General features: G+C 39.2%; 1 protein-coding gene across 2 annotated transcripts in view; it reads right to left on the bottom strand.

Moving 5' to 3' along the window:
* LOC124188024 (arylsulfatase J) overlaps nucleotides 1-23,112 on the bottom strand; it is an 850,127-nt gene that overhangs the window by 254,719 nt on the left and 572,296 nt on the right. For both annotated transcript variants that reach the window (XM_046580288.1, XM_046580289.1), the window contains one exon: nucleotides 848-1,114. In XM_046580288.1, the coding sequence (XP_046436244.1) occupies nucleotides 848-1,114 (267 nt within the window). The remainder of the gene's footprint in view (nucleotides 1-847; nucleotides 1,115-23,112) is intronic.

Below are 23,112 nucleotides of genomic sequence, written 5' to 3'. Positions count from 1 at the left end.
CAGGTACTTTAACAAAATTTATAAACAAACAAGCGTATACAAATAATGAAATTTCACCAGTTTATTCATTTACATTTCGAAAACAACAAACTCTGATAAGTGCCGTAGCAGTGTCGCTCGATTCAAGACGTCAAATCACTCGGGCGCTGCAGCAGCGCCGCTCGAGTTCACACTTGAAATCGGCTGGGCACCGTATCAGCGCCGCTCGAGTGCAAAGGATTAACCCCATATTTCTCAAGGTCCGACAGATTTTCCCAAAACTGAATTACTGTACAAAAATTGAAACGAATTTATAAAAAAAATCACAACTTTTTCACACGACGAAATTAAAACAGAATCTTGCTCCTTGTTCGAAGTTCTGACGAGAAAAAATTCCCATTTTTATTTCTACAAAATTACGCGCAACTTCATGAAAGATGAAAATTGCGAAAATTTACCATCTTCAATATCATCTAGTAAACGCTAATAAAATTGTAAAAAATTTGGAACAAAATCATAACGAAACTGCTAACCTTCATCTTCCAATGCGACCTGGAACATTTATTAACGCCTCTTTTTGGGAGAGATATCGAATTTTTGTCCCGATCGATCGAAAATTCTAAAACTGACAGCGGACTTATGAACTGGTATTGTACGTTACATAGAACGAAAATTAGCGTACGTAGTGTAACACGATGCAGAAATTTGTTTTCCTGTATCACTACGTATTTCAGTTTTATTGGTACATCTGAAATTGTAATGGCGCCGTAAGAAATAACTAGTTTTAATTTTTTCTTTTGTTATTTTGCTCGCATTTTGTATAATATCCGACCAATGTGCGTCGTCCAAAATAGTGAATCTTGCGTACCTTGAAGAAGCTTCCAATCACCAATTGTAATAGCTGAATTTCCATACTCGTCGTCAATATTGTGGAGGATTTCTGTTCGTGGTGACGTGGACCCAGTTCTTAAAGCCGGCCACAGATTCATTCCGTCAATACTCAGCTTTAATGGATCGCCACCTGATGCTGCTACTAACGTCGGCAACCAATCCGTTATGTGGAAAAGCTGGTTTGAGACTCGCCCAGGACGTTCTAGCAATGAAGACCACAGAAGACCTACCCCTCGTACACCACCTGAAATCGTTGACACTTGGATTCAGAACAAACGTAAGAGAGCACTTACAAACTGCACCCAACCGAAATGGTAAGAGTATAGAAATCCTTCATAAAAACGGTAAAGTACTGTTACGACCCGGCCGCTAATTACGGCATTACCCTCTCTGCATCGTAACTTACCGATGTGCTATTATCATAAGAGAGCTTCACATGCTCATACCATAGCTTTACGATCCATGTCAATCCATATACAGTATAACGTGGCGTTTTAGAACGGATCGTCACAAAGGTACGCGTCCGACGAAACTCCTGAAAAACGCATCCCTACGGGGTACTTCAAGCGAACTCGATACAAATTAGACGATAAACTACTAGTAACTAATTCTTTCTTTGCAGAGTCTGTATTTCGCGGTTTTGCCCAAACAAATAAGGTACCAGGATGACTAAGCTTTTGACCACTGAGGGCCAACATTAACTTTGATTATTACGCATTATTCTCTGTATGACCTCATCTACCGACTACCTGATGTGCAAGACGTGGTGTGGCTTACAAAGCACCTGGGCCCGTGTCTACCGGTTACCTAAACTTCTCTTACTACTCCAATTGCCAGCGTACAAAGACGTATGAGGAGCATACAAAAGTTCTCTCCACAGCCGAGTGGCCATTTCTCTCGAAGAACCAGCCACTCGTTTTCCGGGATACCGTGGAGATCGCGTGCAAGGTCACGGAGGGAGTGTAATCACAACTTCCTGTCCCGTAAACTTTCCGGGCAGTCGCCGGACTGATTCTTTATTACTACCGTTTCAGTGGTTATTATCAAGGTTAAAAGTATCCAGAGGACTTGATGCAACATTCCTATCGGCGAGGAACTTGGTTATATCGTGGGCAGAACACGACGCCACTGGTGGAAGCAACTTTGAGGTGCGTTATGCCGTCGCTCTCCAGCCGGAAAGCTTGCGGCCAAGAGATATCTTGCGTATGTCTTCACCAGTGGATCTGTAACAATAGGCAACCAGCTAGTTGATAAGGTACTACAACAGCAATGCCGTACAAACAGGTGTCAACGAAAAAGTCACAGGACGAACATCATGCAACATCTATCGATAGTATCAGTAAACGCATGAAGTACTCGTCACCGATAAACGCTGCGAACGTGGAGCGGGATGAGCCAATTGTAGTGGAGATCAAACGACTAATCATCTAGAAGAAAGATTACCTCACGACACTAGCGACATCATCGAGCCAAACTCCGACTTTCGTCTACTCTATACTCAACCCGCCAGGAGTCGACACCGTTTCTTCCTCGCTCGTTACCTCTATAGATTTTCGTCAGCTTAATTCCAACTTTTTTTGTCCTTCGGGGTATCGTTTCCTAATTAGTATCGTTTCTGTTATTTTATTTCTTGCGTCACTTCTTTTCCTTTTTCGCTCACCTTTTTTTTGTTACCTTCTTTGCTGACGTTAAGTTTATTTGGATTGAAATTTAGTGTCTGTGAGCCTGAGCACCGTTACGAAGTTGCTCAAATCATCTGTTTTCTTGTACCTCAATTATCCTTTTACTTGCATTGTGTGATGCTTAGTATGATTGTAAATCATGGTCCACAGCTCTAAAGTACTTTAAGTCTTTGTGGGACTGCATGATTTCCTTGATTAGTTGAATTTGTGTCATTGAGCGCTCTTGTATCTATCAAACAATTATTTGTCTCGTATATGGGAGTTTTTCGGACTTGCTTGTAACTTTCTCTGCTTGTTAGACTGCTTGTGTGATTTTTATCGTATTTTGAGGTATCTTTATTTTTTTTTCATTTTCTGTACTAATTGTGTCAATTATATTTATTTCCCGTGCCGCTTATTCCATTTTATTTGCTATTGTGCATGAATTCGTATCGTGAATCGACTTGCTTGGAGTAGATCCGGGCGTTCATCAAGCCATTCAATACTACCGATCTTTTGCTATTTTCTTGCTGGCGATCTTGTATTAATTATATGACTTGTTATATTATTCATATTTCTTTGCAATATAATATCTCCTTATCAATTTAAGTCTCGTTTATGATATTTGATTTTGTCGTAGTAAAGCTCTCAAAATTTATGATAGTTTTGTCATCTCTCGTAAATTATGTTTATGAATTTCTCAACGAGTAATCTCTTGAATTTTTGAGTATCGAAAATTATTAGATCGACTATGTATCGAAAATTCCCTTGTAAATTGGCCCCCGCAATTTACTTTATTTGATATTTTCTCGTCCAAGCTACAGATTTTTGTGACTTAACGATTGACTTCAATGTTTCCGGCAGTTGACATCTACCAAGAATTCTGTATAATTCTTTGTCACTACTATTCCAAGCTATTATCAATTTCAACAACTACCGGTTTTAATAAAGGTTGTACTCTCTTGCTCGAAATCAATAGATCAATAATTACCGTAGCGTCGCCCTTGAAAAATTGGGTAAAATCATGTCACCCAGTAACGTGTGATTTTCAGTAGATTTTCGTATTATTGTTGCGTTCTGGGGTAAAGGTCGCGAGAAATCTTTCATTTACTGCGTGATGTTTTATGTAAGCTCGATTTACAAATCTTGTGGTATTTAGGTTCACGATCTTCGATGTTCTGCTCGTATCGATTCTTCGTTTAGCCTGTCTCAATCTAGAATTATGTTGTTGTGGGTCATGCAAATAATCACTATGTACGATCAAAATCATTCTATGTACACAACATTTTAATTTAAATACACATTTATTAACAATAAGGTGTTCTTGTAATCGATATTTGAGGTTTGGCTTTACAATGGTGTTATTTACTTATTTGGTTGTATTAAAGTTCGGAGTTTCTGAATATGAGCAGTCTATGATTTAGAATAATTTGCACTGCTGGTAATTTCGAAGTGCTCCGAATTGTCTGAAGTCTTGATTGGTCCTGCCTTTGATTTGATTCTGTTTTCTCTTGCGTATAAAGTGGTTCTTTATTGCATCAGTCTTGTTTGAAAAAGATCTTCAATAGTGGGAGTTTTATAAAAGACTCCTGATTAGTATTGAGTTACGTCAATACATGACAATCGGTTTTGAGGAGGCCAATCAGTGCAGTGCTAACAGGATACTTGGTTGCAAGAATGCATTTTTTAGTTCTGAAAATGACACTTTATGAACTATTCATCCTTACTTTTGTCATGTTCATTGCGGGCAATCAGCGAGTTTTATGAACCTGAGTTCTGCGAATTTCCATTGTATACCGTGCAGTCTATGTGTGAGTTGAAGTTAATGATATAGAGTTAAGAATAAAAATTAAATATATTTTACAGCATCACACAAATGTAAGCTCGGTTGCAAAATAACAGATGATATGTTATATGCAGATTGTTAGTGCTGGATCATTGCTCACAGAGATGGTAACTGTATCTGGATCTCGATATGGATTTTAAAGCTATGGTATGAGCATGTGACACTCTCCTATGGTAATTGCACGTCGGTAAGTCATGGTACACAGAGAGTATCACCGTAATTATCGGTTGGGACGTAAAATTATATCGTTTATACCGTCCTGCATCTAATTTTCTTTGCTAACTATCATCTTTTGGTAAAAGCTATGGTTTGACTTCATTTTCTCGAGAATTCCCACGAACTGCTACGGTTAGATTTATTAATTGCTGTTAACACATAGAATAAATCCTAGTCAGTTATTGCCAAGTCTTGTAGGCTTTACTTGACTGATTCAGAACCTGTAAATTCAATCAACAATATACTACTGATTGATCTGTTCATTACCACTAACTTAAGCTTACTATTTATGTATTTATCAATCGCTAGCTGCCTTTGATTATCGCTATTCTACCTGTTCGTCCGAGTCCCTAAGCCTAGTCAACCATACAATGGAATCTTTAATTATTATCGTATCGTATTATACCTAATTATGCCTCAAAATTGACACTGAAACGTCTTACGTCTCGTGCTCAACGAGTAGATTCTGCTGTTGTTCAAAAGTCAGGATAATTAGGGTATTGCGCCAGAATATCATCGGTAAGTCCGCAACTGAGGGTAACAGCAGCTTAACGTTGCAACAGTTACTATCTCAGTGTGCAATGGTCTCGCACCAACAATCTGCATACAACATTCCATCCGTTATCCCGCAAGCGAGCTTACATTTGTGTACTGCTATGAAGTATATATAATTCTTACACCTGACTTGACATCTTCAATTTCAACTTGCACACAGGCCACATGGTTTACAATCGAGGTTCGCAGAACTTAGGTTCACAAGCTTCGCCGACTGAACGCAAGGAATGTAGAAAAAGAAAGGATGACCGGTTCACGAAGTGTCGTTTTCAAAATTTTAACCTGGCGGTATCGTCGTGGCGAACAGGTTAATGACAGCTCTTCGCCTACTGGCGTGTCTCGTGTCACTATGCGCGACCGTTAATGTGTCGCCGTCACTGCCTACGTTACCTCGCCTGTGTCGATGCGTCAATGTACTAGTTTTTCTGTAATTGATGTCCGCCACCGGTTCAGGAAGCCGAACACTTTACAGTAGAATGTGGTATTGAAGAATCATTCCAAGATAAATGTCAAAGTGTTATCCTAATTAAAGCATGGTAATATCAAATGAGGAATCGTGGTAATAGAGTACGTAGAGTACCGATCAATCACTCAAATACCGTCTTGTACAGCACGTTATGCTGCCATTAGGTAACAGCAAAATCGCTCTGCAAGATTGGTATTGTTACAGTTACCTCATAGCAGTGTTGTGTCAATTCTGTTAAGTTCTCCCTCAGAAGAATTTCTTGCAAGTTTACAGTAATAATACGAGGGTAACATTGCAACACTGTATTCAAACTAATATTTAGAATGACCATGCATTGCAAAACCGAACGGGAAGTTAGTGGCAATGTCAGCGAGGTAACCCAACAATAACAGCGCAGCAATTTCGAAGAAAGATAGCAATGAGTGTGAGGCTATCGCCACGGACGGTTACGGTCATGAAGTTACAGAGGAAGAACCCATGTGGAGCTCTACCGGAAGGAAAACCGCGGCGAACGAGATTCCCCCGTGAAACACCTAGGCACCGCATCTGGAGAATATTACCATGCCAATGCAGAAGTATGAAACACCGGCCAATACGTCTGCCAACGAGCGTTCCGCGATGATGAACATCAACATTAACGATTTGAAAAATTTAAATGTTTCGTGATCCTAAAGGCAATAAGAATCGAGCGATCGCGAATAATCACGCCTATCTTCTAAAATTCCCGTACTTCACCAGAGTCTTAGTGAGCACAACACTTAGAGGTGTTACGGGGTGGATGATTGTGATTATCAACAAGTGGCTATCGATGACCGCATCCACATGCAGCCGTAATGTCATTACGGCCAATTTTACGCTCGTAACCTGTGGACTACGTGCACGTACAAAGGGTAAGGGAGATTAACGGGGAAATTTTATCGAGGAGTCGAATGATTGATTATATAATTGAATTATTGTGAATGACGGGAAAAGTACAACGAGAAGATGTAAAGGAAATATTGTAGAAGAAAAAGGGAAGAAGTGTATTTAGCCAAATGAGACATAACTTGAGAGTTGATATATTGCAACATAAGCAAAATTGGAGAGCTGCACGTAATTTCTCGTTATTGTGAGCTGTTTTGTCGCTAATATTTACCAAAATGAAATTGTTTGACTTTTTTTGAAGCCAGAAAGAGCGCTCTTGGGTATGTCAATCGAAAAAAACTGAGCTACACAGCTAAAACTTTTTGTGGACTCGGCTTATTTCTACTAAAGTCATAATTTTCACAGACTTGTGTGTTTTTAGTCACCGATGCTACTGTTTTCAGACTTGGACATTTGCACGCCGCAGATACATGCTCACACTTCTATGCGAACTTATACAACGGCTTATTCCTGTCGAAACCGCTCCTCAAAATAAACTTGGGAACCGATTCCGAAGCTGTGTAACCTTCAATTGCCTGAAATACAATTTTCTATTCTCAAACCAAGTGTTTTTCAGACGTGGCTGTCCACTAGACTTGGAAACACTCTCTAATAATTTCAGACGCGGACACCCCAAGTGCTAATATTGCATAAAATGAGTGATTCTCGGAAACTGTAACTCTCTAATCTCAATCACTTTGAGTGGCTTCGAACTGGTGTTTTGAATCGATTAAACAGGTAAGCAATAAGTGATTGGTCAAGCGAGATTTTTAATGATAAATAAGTACATTAGTCCAAGTTAACAAAACCTGTCATATCTGTTGTAATAATACAAGAAAAAAAATTGATATGATACAGAGACTTAATCTCGGATTTTATTTCTATCAACGCTTTACGATGTCAACTAGTGATCTGGGTCAGGGTAATTATTTGTTAAATTTTCTTCTGAGTGCTACATGGCTTTGATATGAACCTTTGACTACACGAATAATCTTTCACTTTACTAAGTATTAAAATCGCTTTGATCTGAAGTCGCTCTTCTACTGCTTCATACAAAAACTGAAGTTACCTGCCGCTTCAGCTTGGCGCGGATCCAAGTTTACTACGGTGAGTCAATCGGGCGTTATGCTTCGGTTTTGCTGACGAGCTGTACGTCGACCCCGTATTCATACCATTTCTGCTGTTCGTTGATGGTTGGTGTTACGTTGCTCGTCGAAAAGAGTCGGAAGCAGATTAAAACTGTCGTCAGTTGCCCCATCCTACGTCATAACTGTCGTTATATCAGCGAGCTACCGCCACGTTGTGTATGTGCTACTTACACCAACTGACTGGCTTTAGACCATGTCACTTTTGTAGCGCATTAAACCTTGTGCGACGAACTCTATAAATACATGGAGAAGAGTTGGTTTCACGACACTAAAATGTCTAAAGACACCAAATCCGGAACAATAAACGAAGATCTGAAAAAAACTACTTCTGGGTTCCAACGCTCACGTAGAAAAATTCGACATAAAAACGTTTATTACTGTGAAAAAAAGCTTAACGTGACAGAGAAAAATATTACCTCTCTTTAAAAGAAAAACAAGTGATCTACGAATGTGTCAATAAGCTTGAAAAAAAAGTGTAAAACTTTTAAGTAGAAGTCGAAAAGAAACATATGAATCTTCATAAAATTCCTGATTCAGATGGAGTTAATGAAAATTCATCCAAATGTATGAGTACTATTTTCAAACAATGAATCTATATCCATCAGGAATTGACGAGATAAAACGGCTTTGCCGTGCTCCTGCAAAGAGACTTGTGTCAAATTTTGTTACATCTCTCTATCATGAGAATGCTGTACCTGAAAAACACGAAGAGCTCAATGAGCAGTCTGAAGTCATCATAACGACTAATGTATCCGAAAATCAACGTGCAGAAAATGCAAATCCTAAAACAGACTCAAAAAGGACTTCAATGACTCTTAATGAATAAAATTGTTTCGGTGGTTAGGAAGCATCACATATTCAACAATGATGTAAAATATAACCCGGCATACTCACCCGATTTCCTAAACAGTAAAGTGAAACCTAATAACAGGATGTCAAGTGAAAACTGCGTGACTGATAATGAGGTAAATATAGATGATGATAGTAAATATAATAGGCGGGTGCTGGATCACAAAATGGCAGTGTAGTAGCAGACTAGCCCCTGATTCCTACCTTACCGACAGTCGGCATGTTACCTCGCAACAGGTAAGACTTACGATAGTGTTACCGTCGGGAGCGTTATCATAGATTGCGCTGCCTGTATTTTTGTTCCATTTTAGCGACAGACAGTTCGATAATGAGATTTTTGCGTTGTCGGACGAGCAGCCATTTTAAATTTTTGCCGTTGGATGTCAGACATTTTACCGATGGAATCGTTAGCGATAAGAACATTAGCATAGATGACGCCATCAGTCGCAGTTCATCTTTATCGGTAAGGGGTGTCTGGTTTATCGGCATTGATAAGTGATACCAATCCTATCTTATCAGGTGTGTGTGGGTATGTCATCAGTAATGTAATGCTGACCGACCGGCTCACCATAGAGATAACAGCTTTTATCAGTTCAAGCATTAGGTGCCCAGCAAACACATCTGAGATAATTTACAGAATTTTTACATCACAATCGATGTAACGACTACATAATATAATTGTCATCATAGTCTCGTAAATTTTCCATCTTTCACGTAAACTTGATATACTTGTTCCATCTCTTAGTTACATCTTTGTGATGGATAGGAAAGATGGAAATCTTACGTATCAGCGATGATATCTTTTTTACTTCCCACTATATGACGTAATGTTGATGTACCATTGTTGAAATGTTTGATACATTTTTTCGTGATGCAACAGTTACAGAAAACTATGCATATATCAGTTATATAAGATTGATACGTAATATTCTCATCACTCGATTACGAGATTTTTATATATACTCAAGACTCGTACAAATCTTATGGATTGGTTTTGTACCGTTTACGGAACAGTGATACATTATGGTTTAGTAGGCTGAAAAACGCATCAATTACGTATAATTTGTTACGTAAATGTTACAAGGCACTTATAAGTGACAAATTATACGTATTTGTTATGTTTTAAATTTTACTAAACAGTAATATATCAATGTTCTGTAATCATTACCGGCCTAATTCGTAACATGTTTACAAATCTTGGGTATTTGCGAAGATCTCGTACTCGTGTGACGAGATTTTTCCGTACCAATGTTATATATTTGTGATGTGCACAATTTTCTGTATTTCTTCCGTAGAAATTTTTGTTTTCTGTTTGAAAAGTGTTAAACATTTGAATAAAATGCGATTAGGAGCCATGCAGGTGCTCGAAAAATAACCTTGCATTTAACAATTGCATCCTTTGAGGTACGAGAAGGTGAATCATGTACAAAAACTTTACATATATTATTTTATTTGCTGCATTCCTGAAACATAACCTAAAATTGAATAACATAATATAGCCTTAAATAAATAATTTGCATGGTTTTCATATATTAATTTAGAATGGGGAAAGGAAAGGTACAAGATCTCAACTGTGTCACCAAACGGCATCGCCAGCGGCTTCGTAAAGCAGAAATTGAAAAAATTAAAAAAAATTTCACTGCTGCAAAATCTTCAACTGTAGTGAGACAGTCGTCGGAGCTTTTTTCCTGTAAGCCGGAAGATGAGCAGCCTGATTCGCATGAACTACACTGAGAGAAATGAAGTTTAGAATTCTGATACTCAATGCTAAATTCTATCGACATACGCTTTACGCATATGACTTCGTACGAAAGAAATAGAGAATAATGATTTCAGTATGGCAATATTTACAAATGACATAAATCGCTAGTCACGTTTGGCATTACATAATGTAACACTCGGAAGGTGTACCATTCTTTGCAGTGTTTGAAACCTAATATAGTATGGTAGAAAATACTAACAAGTCGAATAGTAACTCATGTTTTACGCATTAATTAGTTTTGCTACTGATTGTGGCATATTTTGTATTAGCAATCATAATTGTCAAAACTCGGAATCCCATTATGTGCTCCTTTATGACACGTATCAGATTCTATGCTGGTATGGGTACGATTCTGGTATACATGGCGAGAGGTAACCGATAGTGAATAGTAATTTGGCCAGTGTGAAGCACTGACTACGATACTGTATGGCAATTCTTGACTATTCTTGGATTGTGTGATACATGTATAAGGCCATTTTAATGCCCAAGTGATACAAGCATTGTTAATCTTCACTAGGCGTCTGCTACAATGCTGCATGGCAATTTCTGCTGTTCGCAGGGTAGTAAATAGTACAAAAGTAGCGAACCAGTCTAGTCAATAAGCACTTTTTTACGATTTTCAATTACAGTTCTCCTGAAAATATGGTTGAGTTGTCATTCGATTCAGAATCGCATCTTGAAACGTTTTGAGAAAATTCAAGATCCGCAACAAAAAATTACAAATGTTGTAAACAATTAAGTAACAAAAAAGGGTTTTCGTTTTTCGAGAATATCACGAAAACTATTGCAGATATCGCAAATGTAAACAAAGATTCATAAAGAGCAAGAAATTTCCTACAGGAAAGTCTAAACTTCCGGAATTCTACCACCAATATTTATCATTTCAATCTGGAGGTAGAAATAGGGCTGAAAACGGACGATGTGATGACCGTCCGCTCGGCACGATTCGCTTATATTTACAACAAAAAATCTTTCAACCCATTAACACGTTGAGCGCCACGCGTATTTCTAAGACAATCCCGTTCAGGCCACGCGCGCCGCTGTCAGCCACCGATAAGTCTAGTGTCAGCCACCGATGGCTGACGCGGCCTAAACGGAAAGTCTAGTGTCAGCCACCGATGGCTGACATGGCGCTCAACGTGTTAAATATGAATATGCAGAGACGAAAAAAATTCAGGTACCACTTAGACACATAAATGAACAATAATCCGTAAAAAAACAATTTTCCCTGATTTTTCAATTGATCATTCTCTTGTTAATCAAGTCGTTTTTTATAATTTGTGAATCAACATAAAAACCCTTGTCATTTTCAAACTAAGACCAGAAAATTTTTTTAACCTTTGGAATTCTTTCTTCAAAGGGTTTGAAGGAGATCCCCATTTGTAAACTATTTCAATTTCGATTTTTCATGTTTTAATCAAAAATTTAAAGAATGGAAATATTTAAAAATCGAACAGAGTTACCAAAAAAACTTTTTTTTAAAATGTTTCGATTATTTCAGTTTCTAATCATTGAAAAATATACAAAAATAATTAAAATTTTTTTTTACTTTGATTGTTTGAAATATTGTTATAAACAATTGCATTGCTTATGAGATTATCGAAAATTTGTTTTTGACGATTAGATAGTCGATAAAAGCAATGATTTTTAGGAAAAAATCCTTTCATAAAACAAATTCCCTATAATTTTAAAACGCATTTTTTAACTAACACCTTTTCTTCGTCGCTGAAAATTAATGCTAAGAAACCATTATTTCTTTAAAAACCATTATTACCAGTGCTCTTTCATATTTGGACAAAAAACTTTTTTCTGTCCATATCCTTATTGTTCGTTTAATAAACAATCCTCTCATAAAAGAAGATTTGTTACGAAATCTTGAAGTTCGAGTTATTTCTAAAGCTGCTATAGACTTATTTTGATTGGCTGTCAATGTCGTGTTCGGAGTTTGTTTATGTGCGTATTTCAGATCGTAGAAAAAAGTAAGAAACAATTGCAGCTCATCCGATCGCGATCGTGTCAGATACATTTATTTAGCGACGCGATCGTGTCAAATAAATTTATTTAGAGACAAGAGTGAATAAGTGACGGAGAAATTTAGTAGGAGCGATTTTAAGTCGAGCGAGGAACTCGATGCGTTAACGGCGGATGATAATACAACGTAAGTAGTTTAGTTTTCTTTTTTCATATGTCACACCTCATTTTGGGAATCATAAATTCTTTCTGCACATGGTTACCATATCAGCCACAGCGAATTTTATCAACAAAAAAGTCGCAAACTATGGTCGATCTTTTCATTCCATTTCTCCTTTTATTATGCATTTATAGAATTATCATGGGCTATGTGGATGGCATCCAGAGCATACGGTTCGTCGGTGTGGCGGAAAAACCGTTGTCACCATATCACCGACAGCGAATTTTATCAACAAAAAAATTGCAGACTATGGTCGATCTTTTTCATTCCATTTCTCCTTTTATTATGCATTTATAGAATTATCATGGGCTATGTGGATGGCATCGAGAGCATACGGTTCGTCGGTGTGGCGAAAAAACCGTGGTTCAAATTCACTTTGCACAACGGTGATGGTAAACGTGTACGAGTAGTGGCATGGGATGATAAAGCTACGCTGTACGAGTTTAGTATTTCACCTCGAATCGCTAGATAATACCAATAGTTTTTATATCAAATAGTAATTATAAAATAAATAATGATGAGTGATTAACTAAAAATAAAGTTTCTTCCATAGATAGTTCGGGTTTCTCGAGGACTGGTAATTCCGATTAAGCATGACTATTACAAAGCTTCTGATGATACAATTCCGTCTGAACTATTTATCCGCCCACGCACGAAGATCGAATTATTTCGCAAACATGAAATTGAAGGCATGAATAAATCTGGAATGATATTTCAGAACGTCGAGCTAAAATCCATCACAGACTCAAGTGGCAATATATGTTTGTACCATTTCAATAATTATTATTTTCTTTCAATATATGCAATTAAAATTCTTCGGATATTATTTGCAATAAATTATTAACGTTCATAGGTGTCAAAGGGTACATCAAAGTGCCATTCGTGGACCAAAAAACTGGACACGCTACCCACGGCTCAGGAGCTATCACCGATGGGACCTTCAAACTAAATGTTAATATTGCACAGTATTTACACGATGATGCAATGGTTGAAGGGGTCCATTTGGAAGTTGAGGGTACACTGAAGGAAGATAAATGTTCGTAATATTTCATTCGTATCTGTCAGTTTTTCCATAAGAGGCTTGTGAATTAATGTCGGCGAATTTTCATTGTAGATGGCTCTGAATTTCTACAAGCTCAAGATATGGGAGATCTCAAGATACTCAATGATCAGGTGATGTAACCTGCTAATCTGAGAAAAGGATTCAGAAGGTCATTGAAAAGGTAATTGGAAGTTGATGAAGGTGATAAAGAGAATTCGCATAAAAAGGTGGGTAATAATAATAATGGCATATTTATAATATCTTTATAGTAATTATTCGAGTAGTTTTTAATGGAAATAGCTTAGATATTTTTTGGCATAGTTTGTGAACATAAAAAATCTAATTTCTTGATGTGATCATTTTTCTGATGGAAAAGGTTGCGATTGAAGACTGCATGAATGATTTGCTGGAAAGTACTCTCGACAAAAATGGTAATAATAATAAAATGATTGTTTTTGAACTATATAGAATATTCATAACGTATCATGCGGTTTCGAATCTCATATTGTCGTGAACTTACTTACTCTTTATTACAGAAGGAGTATTGCAGCACATAATTGAATGATTCCTCAAAGCGAAGATGTGTTCGTGCGAAGATGCGAAGACGTGTATGCGAAGATGTGAACAAGACATGTACTACGATTATTCAATACATCGATATTATATTAAAAAAATTCTTCGATGTTCCTTAAAGAATTTCAATCTGAGCGATGTTCTTTCAAGAGTTTGATGTTAACGATGTGTTCCTTGAAGAGTTTGAATGTTTGAATCATGACTAAATTTTCTGAGTTTTGTAAGAATCTAATAAGAAATACCCGACTTTATATTTCCCAACGATGTGCGGTCATTTGTGTATCAAAGACCACAAATTGTTTTAATGCCATTATTTGTTGTGACCCTTAAGCAATGCTGAATCAATGAAGCCCTCCCAACACGAAAATTATTTACAAATAAAGATGGAAAAAGTTACAAAAGTTGAAATTGGGGGGGCCAGGTTCTTGGTTTTTTTGATCAATTGGGGCTGGCTCTGCGTTGTCAGGCGACTTAATCATACGGCCATGTATAGAATCGGTAACATTTATTGACAGGCTGGATTTTCACGGGGCAGCGGATGACGTTTCGTGAAAATACATCAGCGGTGGTGGCAAGACGCTGCCCAACAAACGCAGCCGTAGTTGACCGCATGGTTCAGCAGTGGATCCCATTATTGTTGATGTTGATGATTGAGCAGAGTAATTTTGATGATGTTGTTCTTTCTGGAATTGCGTAAAAGTGATAATTGCCCGAAGACCCTACAAGTAGTGTATATATCCCAGTTCTGGACCACACAATGGCGCGCTCCCCCCTAGCTCCCCCCCAACCCTAGCCCCCGCCCTTCGTTGACCATTTTTGCGATTTGCCGCAAGATGGCTGTTTTCATAGGATTTGACATACACGCACGCACGCACGCACACACGCACACACACACACACACGCGCGCAAACACACAAAATAATTCCTGTCGAGACTTGTTTGGCGCCGGAAAGCCGCACATGAATCGGATAGGGTAAAAACCCGCTAGATCTATTGAAAAACTTCCAGGAAATGACCCCTGAAGGAAGGTTTAAAACGGCGTTTTGAAAGCTTTTAACAATTTTTTCATTTAACATCAATTAAATTTAGTTTTCTTATTCTATTCTAAATTATCTCATTCTAAATTTTAACGAGTAAAATTATACATATTATTTTCAATATCCATATTAATTAAACATATTGTTATTCCAAAATTGACTTATACCAATTTTTTTACAGTGCCACTGATCGGATTATATTCAAGAATGCGGTCATGCAAGATCATGCAGTAGGCAGAAGTGTGTAGTGGAAACGTTATGCTACAGTCAAATTCCAATCGAATGTCCACAGGTCCAGTTTTCAATGTTTCGTTCTGCTTGGAGCAATCGATGACGATAAGGGGAGCTTGGTTTATAAATTCACGCCTCAATAGCAAGGCTCAGCTTCTTTGTTATAGTAGGTCATTAAAAACCGAACATACATATCAGAGAGAATGGCGTATTGATTATTGTATATATCAAGATTCATATTTCCGTAGGGATAGCACTGTGAGGTGAGGAAGAGTTTTACATCTCTGATCCGACAATGATTAAATACGCCGGCATTTCTCAGCGGCTCGATTGTCCTTGCAGTTTGAAATTCTAGAACGACATATCTCGGCTTCTCAAGTTGCGCCGATGTCTTGACTGACCATATATGCCGCGTTGTTGATGGGAGCATCGGATACACGTACGTTTCCCAAGAACAAAAACTCATGGATGTAGCCGGATCCTTGGCGATGTAGTTGAGTAGCTCGATTTTCGGTTCAACTGCCAGTTTGATGTGGGGCAACAACCACTTGATTTTATTTAGGGTGATTTTAAAGTTTTCCTTGATCGAGGCCTGAATCACGGCATTCAAATCAGTGTTGGAACGTGTGAGGATTAACTCGTGTTTAGCGTTGACGATGACTCGACGATAATCTTCGGCGAAGCCTAGCACAAAATTTAACGGTAAAACAGCATCGAAATTTCCAGCGGCATCGGTTAGTTCCTTATCCCCACTCAACCACCCGGTATTCTCCAGACTATATTGCTGGCCTGGAGTCAAGGATACGTAACCCTTCATAGTGCTGGTGATGCCAACATTTTAATTCCGATCAATCTCTACACCGTTTAACTCGTAGCGAACTTCCTCAAACAAATGATAAATAGCCATATTGATCAATTTCGTAACCGTCACCGCAGCCACACCATCATCCTTTGTGATTTTTCCATGAATGTGTAGAGAGCTTTTACTGGGCAGTAGACACAAGTCTTGATGTTGAACAACAATATGGATTTCAACGTTGTTCTGGAAGGTGGATGATGCAAACGACTGATGAGCATGAATCTCAGAGTGCGCGATCGATTCGTCGAATACCACAGGTTTGTGTATTCTTATTATTTCTTCCATGGTAACACATACAGGATGCAGCGAACACGAATTCTTATTTTCCGAAATTTCCACGTAATCGAAGACCCAGGCTCTGGAGAAACCGAACGTTCAGATGTGTCAGTCTCGTAGGCGGTGTAAACGTAGTCAGAGGTGTCGGGCGACTGATGATTTTTGGCCATGACGTTTGAGTTTTATAACTTTTGCCCAACTTTCTCGTCTCAAACACGATTCCCATTATTTGAGTGATTTCACGTGTAAACGTACAGTAATCGTTTCTCCGCGAAAATGAATCAGCTCGTCGTCTTGATCGACTATTCTCAGCTTTAAATTATGTATCGACTGTACGGCGATTGGCAGGTAAATGACGTTGGTAGGCACTTCGACAATCTTATATCCTGATGGAACAGTTGGGAAAAATTCGTGAATCGTGTGAGCTCGACGCCCGTTTATATACGCCCCTGTGGTTATGCTACACTCAACGCGTGAAGTATTAACCTTCAGTGCGGCTATGGGTAATACAGATTTATGAGTAACGTTTCGTTATAGCTCAACCGCCTTAAATCCCAATAATCGGCCGAAGGAATCTTTGGGCTTGAAGTCTACCACATGATTGCATGTGACTTCACTGTTCAGCTCGTTGTTGTTAGCTGTCAGACTAAGGGTGATGTCAGAGGGTAGCTCCTTATGCAGAAAATTTTCAATGTCCTCAATTTTATAGCTTCCCGTGGGTATCGCGATGCTCTCTCTGCTGTTGTCCGCTCGTTTCAGGTAAAATTTGTTACACCTCTTATGAATATTGGCTATTGAATTGAATGTCAGGAACTCGACGAGTCCGAGAACATAGTTCTTTTCTCGTGATAACTCGATTTGGGGAAAATATTGAGCCTCCAGCACGGAGGATGTGCCTGACAGTGTTAACGTCAACGATTCCGGTATGACTAATGCTTGCTCATGTAACACTTGTCTTTTTATAGTTGTTCGCTGAGAAATTTGAGGCACAAGTGGCCGCGAATCACGGTATCATATTCCTGATACCTCTTATGATTGTATTCAACGCTGCCAACACCGAGATACCTCATCAAGTCCTTAGGCGGTTTCAAATCACCAAAACTATCGAAATACACAACATGGTCACCATTTTTTTTGTACGCAACCCAATGTGTCCCTGGACCGTTTTTATCGTCAAGATTAATGATTGCGGATTCCAGGATTTTCGGTTCTGATTTCGGCAGATCATTCCGCATGAAAACACCACGAAAATGTGAAATTTTCATATTTTCAGCATAGTTGCGTAAATCAATGTCGGTGAGAGCTCGGTGTTGTAGCTTCATTAGTTTTTTGCCGGACGTAAGTACAGGCCCATTCCGCTGCGATGGGGTCGCAGGTATAATCCCTTGCCCAAAGCAATCGGCTCCATTGTTGTATTGTGCCGTTTGGTTTCGTTCAATTGATGTTTGTTGACACTAGCTTCGTTGACAGCTTTGACTACACCCGCAGCACCAACCGCAAGAGCTCCAGTAGCGCATAGGCCGGCCAGAATTGTAATAAGAAACGGCAGGATGCCGCCAATCTTATCAGGCACAGCTATGACGCGAGGCGTACGAATATTCTTCCCAGTCCCACGCGCGGCCGCACGTGCACCCGGCAACGCCGACTCGACGGCTTTATAACCCGGTCGCATGGCGACCTTTGCTGCTGTGATGATGGATTTAAGATTCACAGTTCTCTTTGGCTTTTTACTTCTCCCGCCAGTTCTAGATTTCTTCTTCGCAGTCGCTCCAAGTTTCGACTGCTTCGCAGCTCAGCCCATTCCGAGTTTGGATTTAGCTTTCATGGTGTTGGTCCAGGGTACAGCCTTTTCATCCACACTAGCGTCCTTTGCCAAGACGCGTTTCCACGCCTTCTCAGCGAGCGCTGTGTCGACAAGATTTCTCGCTGCGATATCGCGATTCTTTGCGTATGCAATGTCGTGGTCTTCACACGCGGCATCCAGCGGATTGGATCCTCTTGGCCAATTTCGTTCCAGGTCCGCAGTACTAATACCCTGGCACATGCAATTCAACTGGGAGATGATTGATGATTTTATTCAACAAACCACCACCGCGTTTATTCCGTGTGCACGTCCTCATAGTCGGGCAACAACTAACGTGACCTCTATAAAAGGAGGAATTTATATACCGTCATCTTAGTTCTCGTTGTAATGCTAACGAAGCATAATGAGATTTTAAGATCAGCCCGATAAACTACCTATCGCGAATTTTGATAAAATGGTTCGACGTGGTAAGAGGAACATAGGAAAACGACATGGAAAATTGCTGCCAAATACCGTGAGAGCAATTTTTTGCCGGCCATCCAATTGCGGTAAAACCAACGCTCTTCTCGCACTCATCACCCACAGCAATTGATTGCGATTCGAAAATGTCTACGTCGATTCGAAATCTCTCATCCAGCCGAAGTATCAATTTTTGCAAAAGTTACTAGAACCCGTGCAGGAAGTGAGTTACTTCCCGTTTCGCGAGAATGATGAGGTTGTAAGACCGGAAGATGCTCGCCCCAACTCTGTTATGATTTTCAACGATGTGGCCTGTGAAAAGCAGGATAATATTAGAGCATACTTCAGCTTGGGCAGGCATCGCGATATCGATAGCTTTATCTAAGTCAAACGTATGCGCGCATTCCAAAACACCTAGTGCGTGACAATGCAAACTTAATGGTGCTATTTCGGCAGAATGATATGAATCTGAAACATATCTACAACTATCATGTGAACGCGGACATGACGTATCAGCAATTTAAAGACCAGTGCTCGGCATGCTGGAATGATGACAATTACAGTTTTACCGTAATTGACAAGGATAGCGGAATCAATGGGGGGCGACATAGGAAGGGGTGTGACTGCTTCATAAGCATAAACTAATATAAACTTGCACAGTTTCGTTGCGACAATCGAGCCGGCAACATGGAGAGTGCCAAGATTCGTAAGCATAGCGATACATTGAGTGAAATATCAAAAGCATTCGATGTCATACGGCGGAAGCATAAGATGCTCAAGTTGGACAAGGACACGACCGAACAGGTTATGGGAGAGGTATTCAAGCCTTTAGTAACACCGTTGCAAGAATTGGTTGATACCTCAAGACAGCAGCAGCAGCATATTAAACGTGAAATTAAAACGGAACTACCGGATGTGACAATGAAAAAAGAAGAAGAAAAAGATGACGAGAGTACCGGGGATGATAATGATGATGATGATGATGAGGAGGATGAGGATATGGATGAAGGGAATTTCATGGATGCAAATGATAAAACACTGAAGTTTGGTGAAATTTCTACTACAAGTATGCCGGTGAAGAAAACAACGGATTCCACGGCGCAATATTTGAAAATGTTCAGCTCAAATAAAAAGAGGGATTTGGATACGACATACGGTGTTCGAAAGTTGACAAACGGTATGATGATTGGTGATACGCCGATCAATTTCACTGATAATCCGGTCGATGTGGGTGATAAAAGTTATGAGAGAACACCTGGATTACTTGAATTACTGTTCAAAAAATCACTCGATGCATTGATTGTAAATGATGTGGATAGGAATAATTATATAAAAATTGTAACGACGACAAATGCGCATCGAAAATGTTACCAAGTCGATGGAAGCCTTCGAGATGATTCAAAAAGCGCAAAGTATAGAAATTTCATTGTACAACACGTTGGCTCGCCGAAAAAATCAGGTAAAGGCTTACCCGACTATAAGATTGCGCGAAAGGAGGGGCAAGATGTTGATTACGTCTGCTGGGATGATCCAACTGAAATTGTAGATCGCCTTCGGCTGCTTATTGCGTCACAGGCTGCAGGCAATACCAGCCATTCCAACGAAATAGTTTTCATTATTGAAGAGTTGCGCAAGGCTGGAATCGTTTATTAGCGGCGTGTAAACATAAAATCATCATTTGTTCAGTGACCGTCCAGTGATGAGCAGAGAAATAATCGGACGACATTCGGAGCGTGGTGGTGGTAAAAAATTTATTCGATGGCCTCCTGGTGTCGGATTCAAAACCACCAACGACAATCAGTACGATATAGACAGCAAACGATTGTGTCATATCGCTGATCCGCAGATGGAAAACGATGCCCTTACCCTAAAAGTTCTTCATACTGCTTCACGATCTATCGCTGTGGATATTGTGGATACTTTTGAATCGAATTTCGAAAATTTCGCGCATAATCGCAACGAGGAGTTGGAACAGCTACGCATAAATAACAAAATCATAGAAAACACGTTGAGTTGCATCAAACATATTGGGGAGCAAGCAACACCGACGCCGGGACAGACCAGCAGGGAATTAGTATCGATTGAGGAACCAGAGTGGCTGGACGAAAATTCGAAAAACTGTAAGGTGAAGAGTTGGGAACAATGAAGACTGTAATAGCTGCCGAACTTCACAGACAGGCTCGACGCAACTATCCGCGCCGATTCGTAGATGTACGCGGACTGGATGAGACCTGGCAAGCTGATCTCGTCGATATGACCGCATACAGCTCGTGCAACAAGGGATACAAATACCTATTAACAATCATCGATATATTTTCCAAGTACGCGTGGGCGGTGCCGATAAAGTCCAAGAGTGGGAAAGATGTTACTGCTGCCATGAAATCTGTACTGATCCAGAGCCGTATATCTGCACATCTACACGTTGATCTAGGCAAAGAATTTTACAACAGCGAATTTAAAGCCCTCGTGAAGCATCACAATATCAACATGTAATCAACATTCAGCAACTTAAAGGCGTCAAAATGTGAACGTTTTAATCGAACATTGAAAAATAAAATGTGGAAGCGGTTTACTCTCCAAGGATAGTACGACTGGATTAATATTCTGGATGATTTAATGAAGTCCTACAACAACACCAAACATCGCACGATTCGGATGAAACCGGTGGATGTTAGCACGGAGAATGAAAAACAGCCGTATCGTAGCGTGTACAAGCCTCGACAAATCAAACGAAGTGATCGAGCGCAGAAATTCAGTGTAGGCGATCGAGTTCGAATCAGCAAGTACAAGAATGTATTCGAAAAAGGCTATACACCCAATTGGACGACAAAAATATTAACCGTGAGTGAGGTGAAACATACCAATCTATCCACCTACAAACTTACCGATTATCAAGATCATCCCATTGAGGGGGGCTTCTACGAGGAAGAGCTTAACAAAGTGAAATATCCCGACGGCTACCTTGTGGAGAAAGTATCACACAAACAGGGGAATCTGTTCTATGTGAAGTAGTTGGGTTTTGATGGTTCGCACAATAGTTAGATAAATAAAATAGACATTTAACATAATTTGTATGTATTTTCCGAATTACAATAAAAGATTTCAAATATACAAATATTTCCACATTCTATCTCCTTCGTACGCACATGTGCCATACTCTGTACAATGAAAATATTAATAATAATAAAAATGACAATGATAATGATAATATGCAATTTTTCCATACGATTATTACACATCTTATTTTTTGGAAAACTTTTTTTCGTTTTCAGAAAACTATTTTTTATTTTCTGAAAACTTTTTTTACGTGTTAATCAAATAGGAAAAAAGTTTTCTGAAAATGTTTTTTCGTTTTCTGAAAACTTTTTTTTGTTTTCTGAAAAATTTTATTCATTTTCTGAAAATTTTTCTCGTGGTGAACGAATAAATCTGAATAATTGCTTGATATATTATTAATAAATGAATAAATAATTGTTAAGAATATGAATTCGCATTTTGAAACTTCAAATCCATTAAATATTGCATTGATCGTGAAACGTTTCCGCCCGATGGTGGATCGTTCGAGGCGTCAAACATCAAATATTTACATCAATTTTACGTCTACAGTTTATCCTATAGCTATTGGGGGGCTGGGACGAACCCCCAAGGTACGGTGTCGGTCTGTCCAGGTATCAATTGCCGCTTGTCATCCTGCCAACTCGGAGCCAATTTTTTTGTACAATCGTGCATGCTTCGTGTTTTTTGCTGCGTATTGAACACTGTGGAAGAGTCAACTCTTGGTAAGCCGTCAGACAGCGCTTATAATTATCAAACGTGATGCTATTTATCGATGAATTTTTCACACCCTTGGCGCGCTTACTCACTTTTACGCCACTGTCACATTTTTCCCCATCCTCACTCATCGTAGTAAATGTGTACAGCTTTGCTCGCAGTCCCACAAACTCTGTCATAATTTTACCTTTATTTTCATCCTTCATTAGCCCTAGTTGTTTTTTGTTTTTAAGGGAATACCATACACATTGTCGGGTGGATAGTCAGAGGTATCAAACATTGTATCTACATCGCGATAAATAAGGCTGTCTGTGTCGGTATACATCAATTTAGCTTGCTTATTCGGAAAGTTGGTTTTATTATAATTATAGGGGAAATCGTAAAGAAAGATTTTTGACAGATCTAGAATTAAGCCGACGTAAATAGGTTTGGCGAAGTGAACTTTGACACGATTCATTTCAATGATAACCGTATCAGTGCCAAATACGGTGCAGCTGTGAAAGTTTGCTCGGGCAATAAGCGTTCTCGCACCACCTCTTCCCTTCCATTTTGAGACCAATTTGACATCTTTATGACTTCGCGCATTCTCCATA

Source organism: Neodiprion fabricii, chromosome 1 (genome assembly GCF_021155785.1).
Source record: "Neodiprion fabricii isolate iyNeoFabr1 chromosome 1, iyNeoFabr1.1, whole genome shotgun sequence".
Classification (NCBI taxonomy): Eukaryota; Metazoa; Arthropoda; class Insecta; order Hymenoptera; family Diprionidae; genus Neodiprion; species Neodiprion fabricii.
This window is presented reverse-complemented; position numbering and strand designations above follow the sequence as displayed.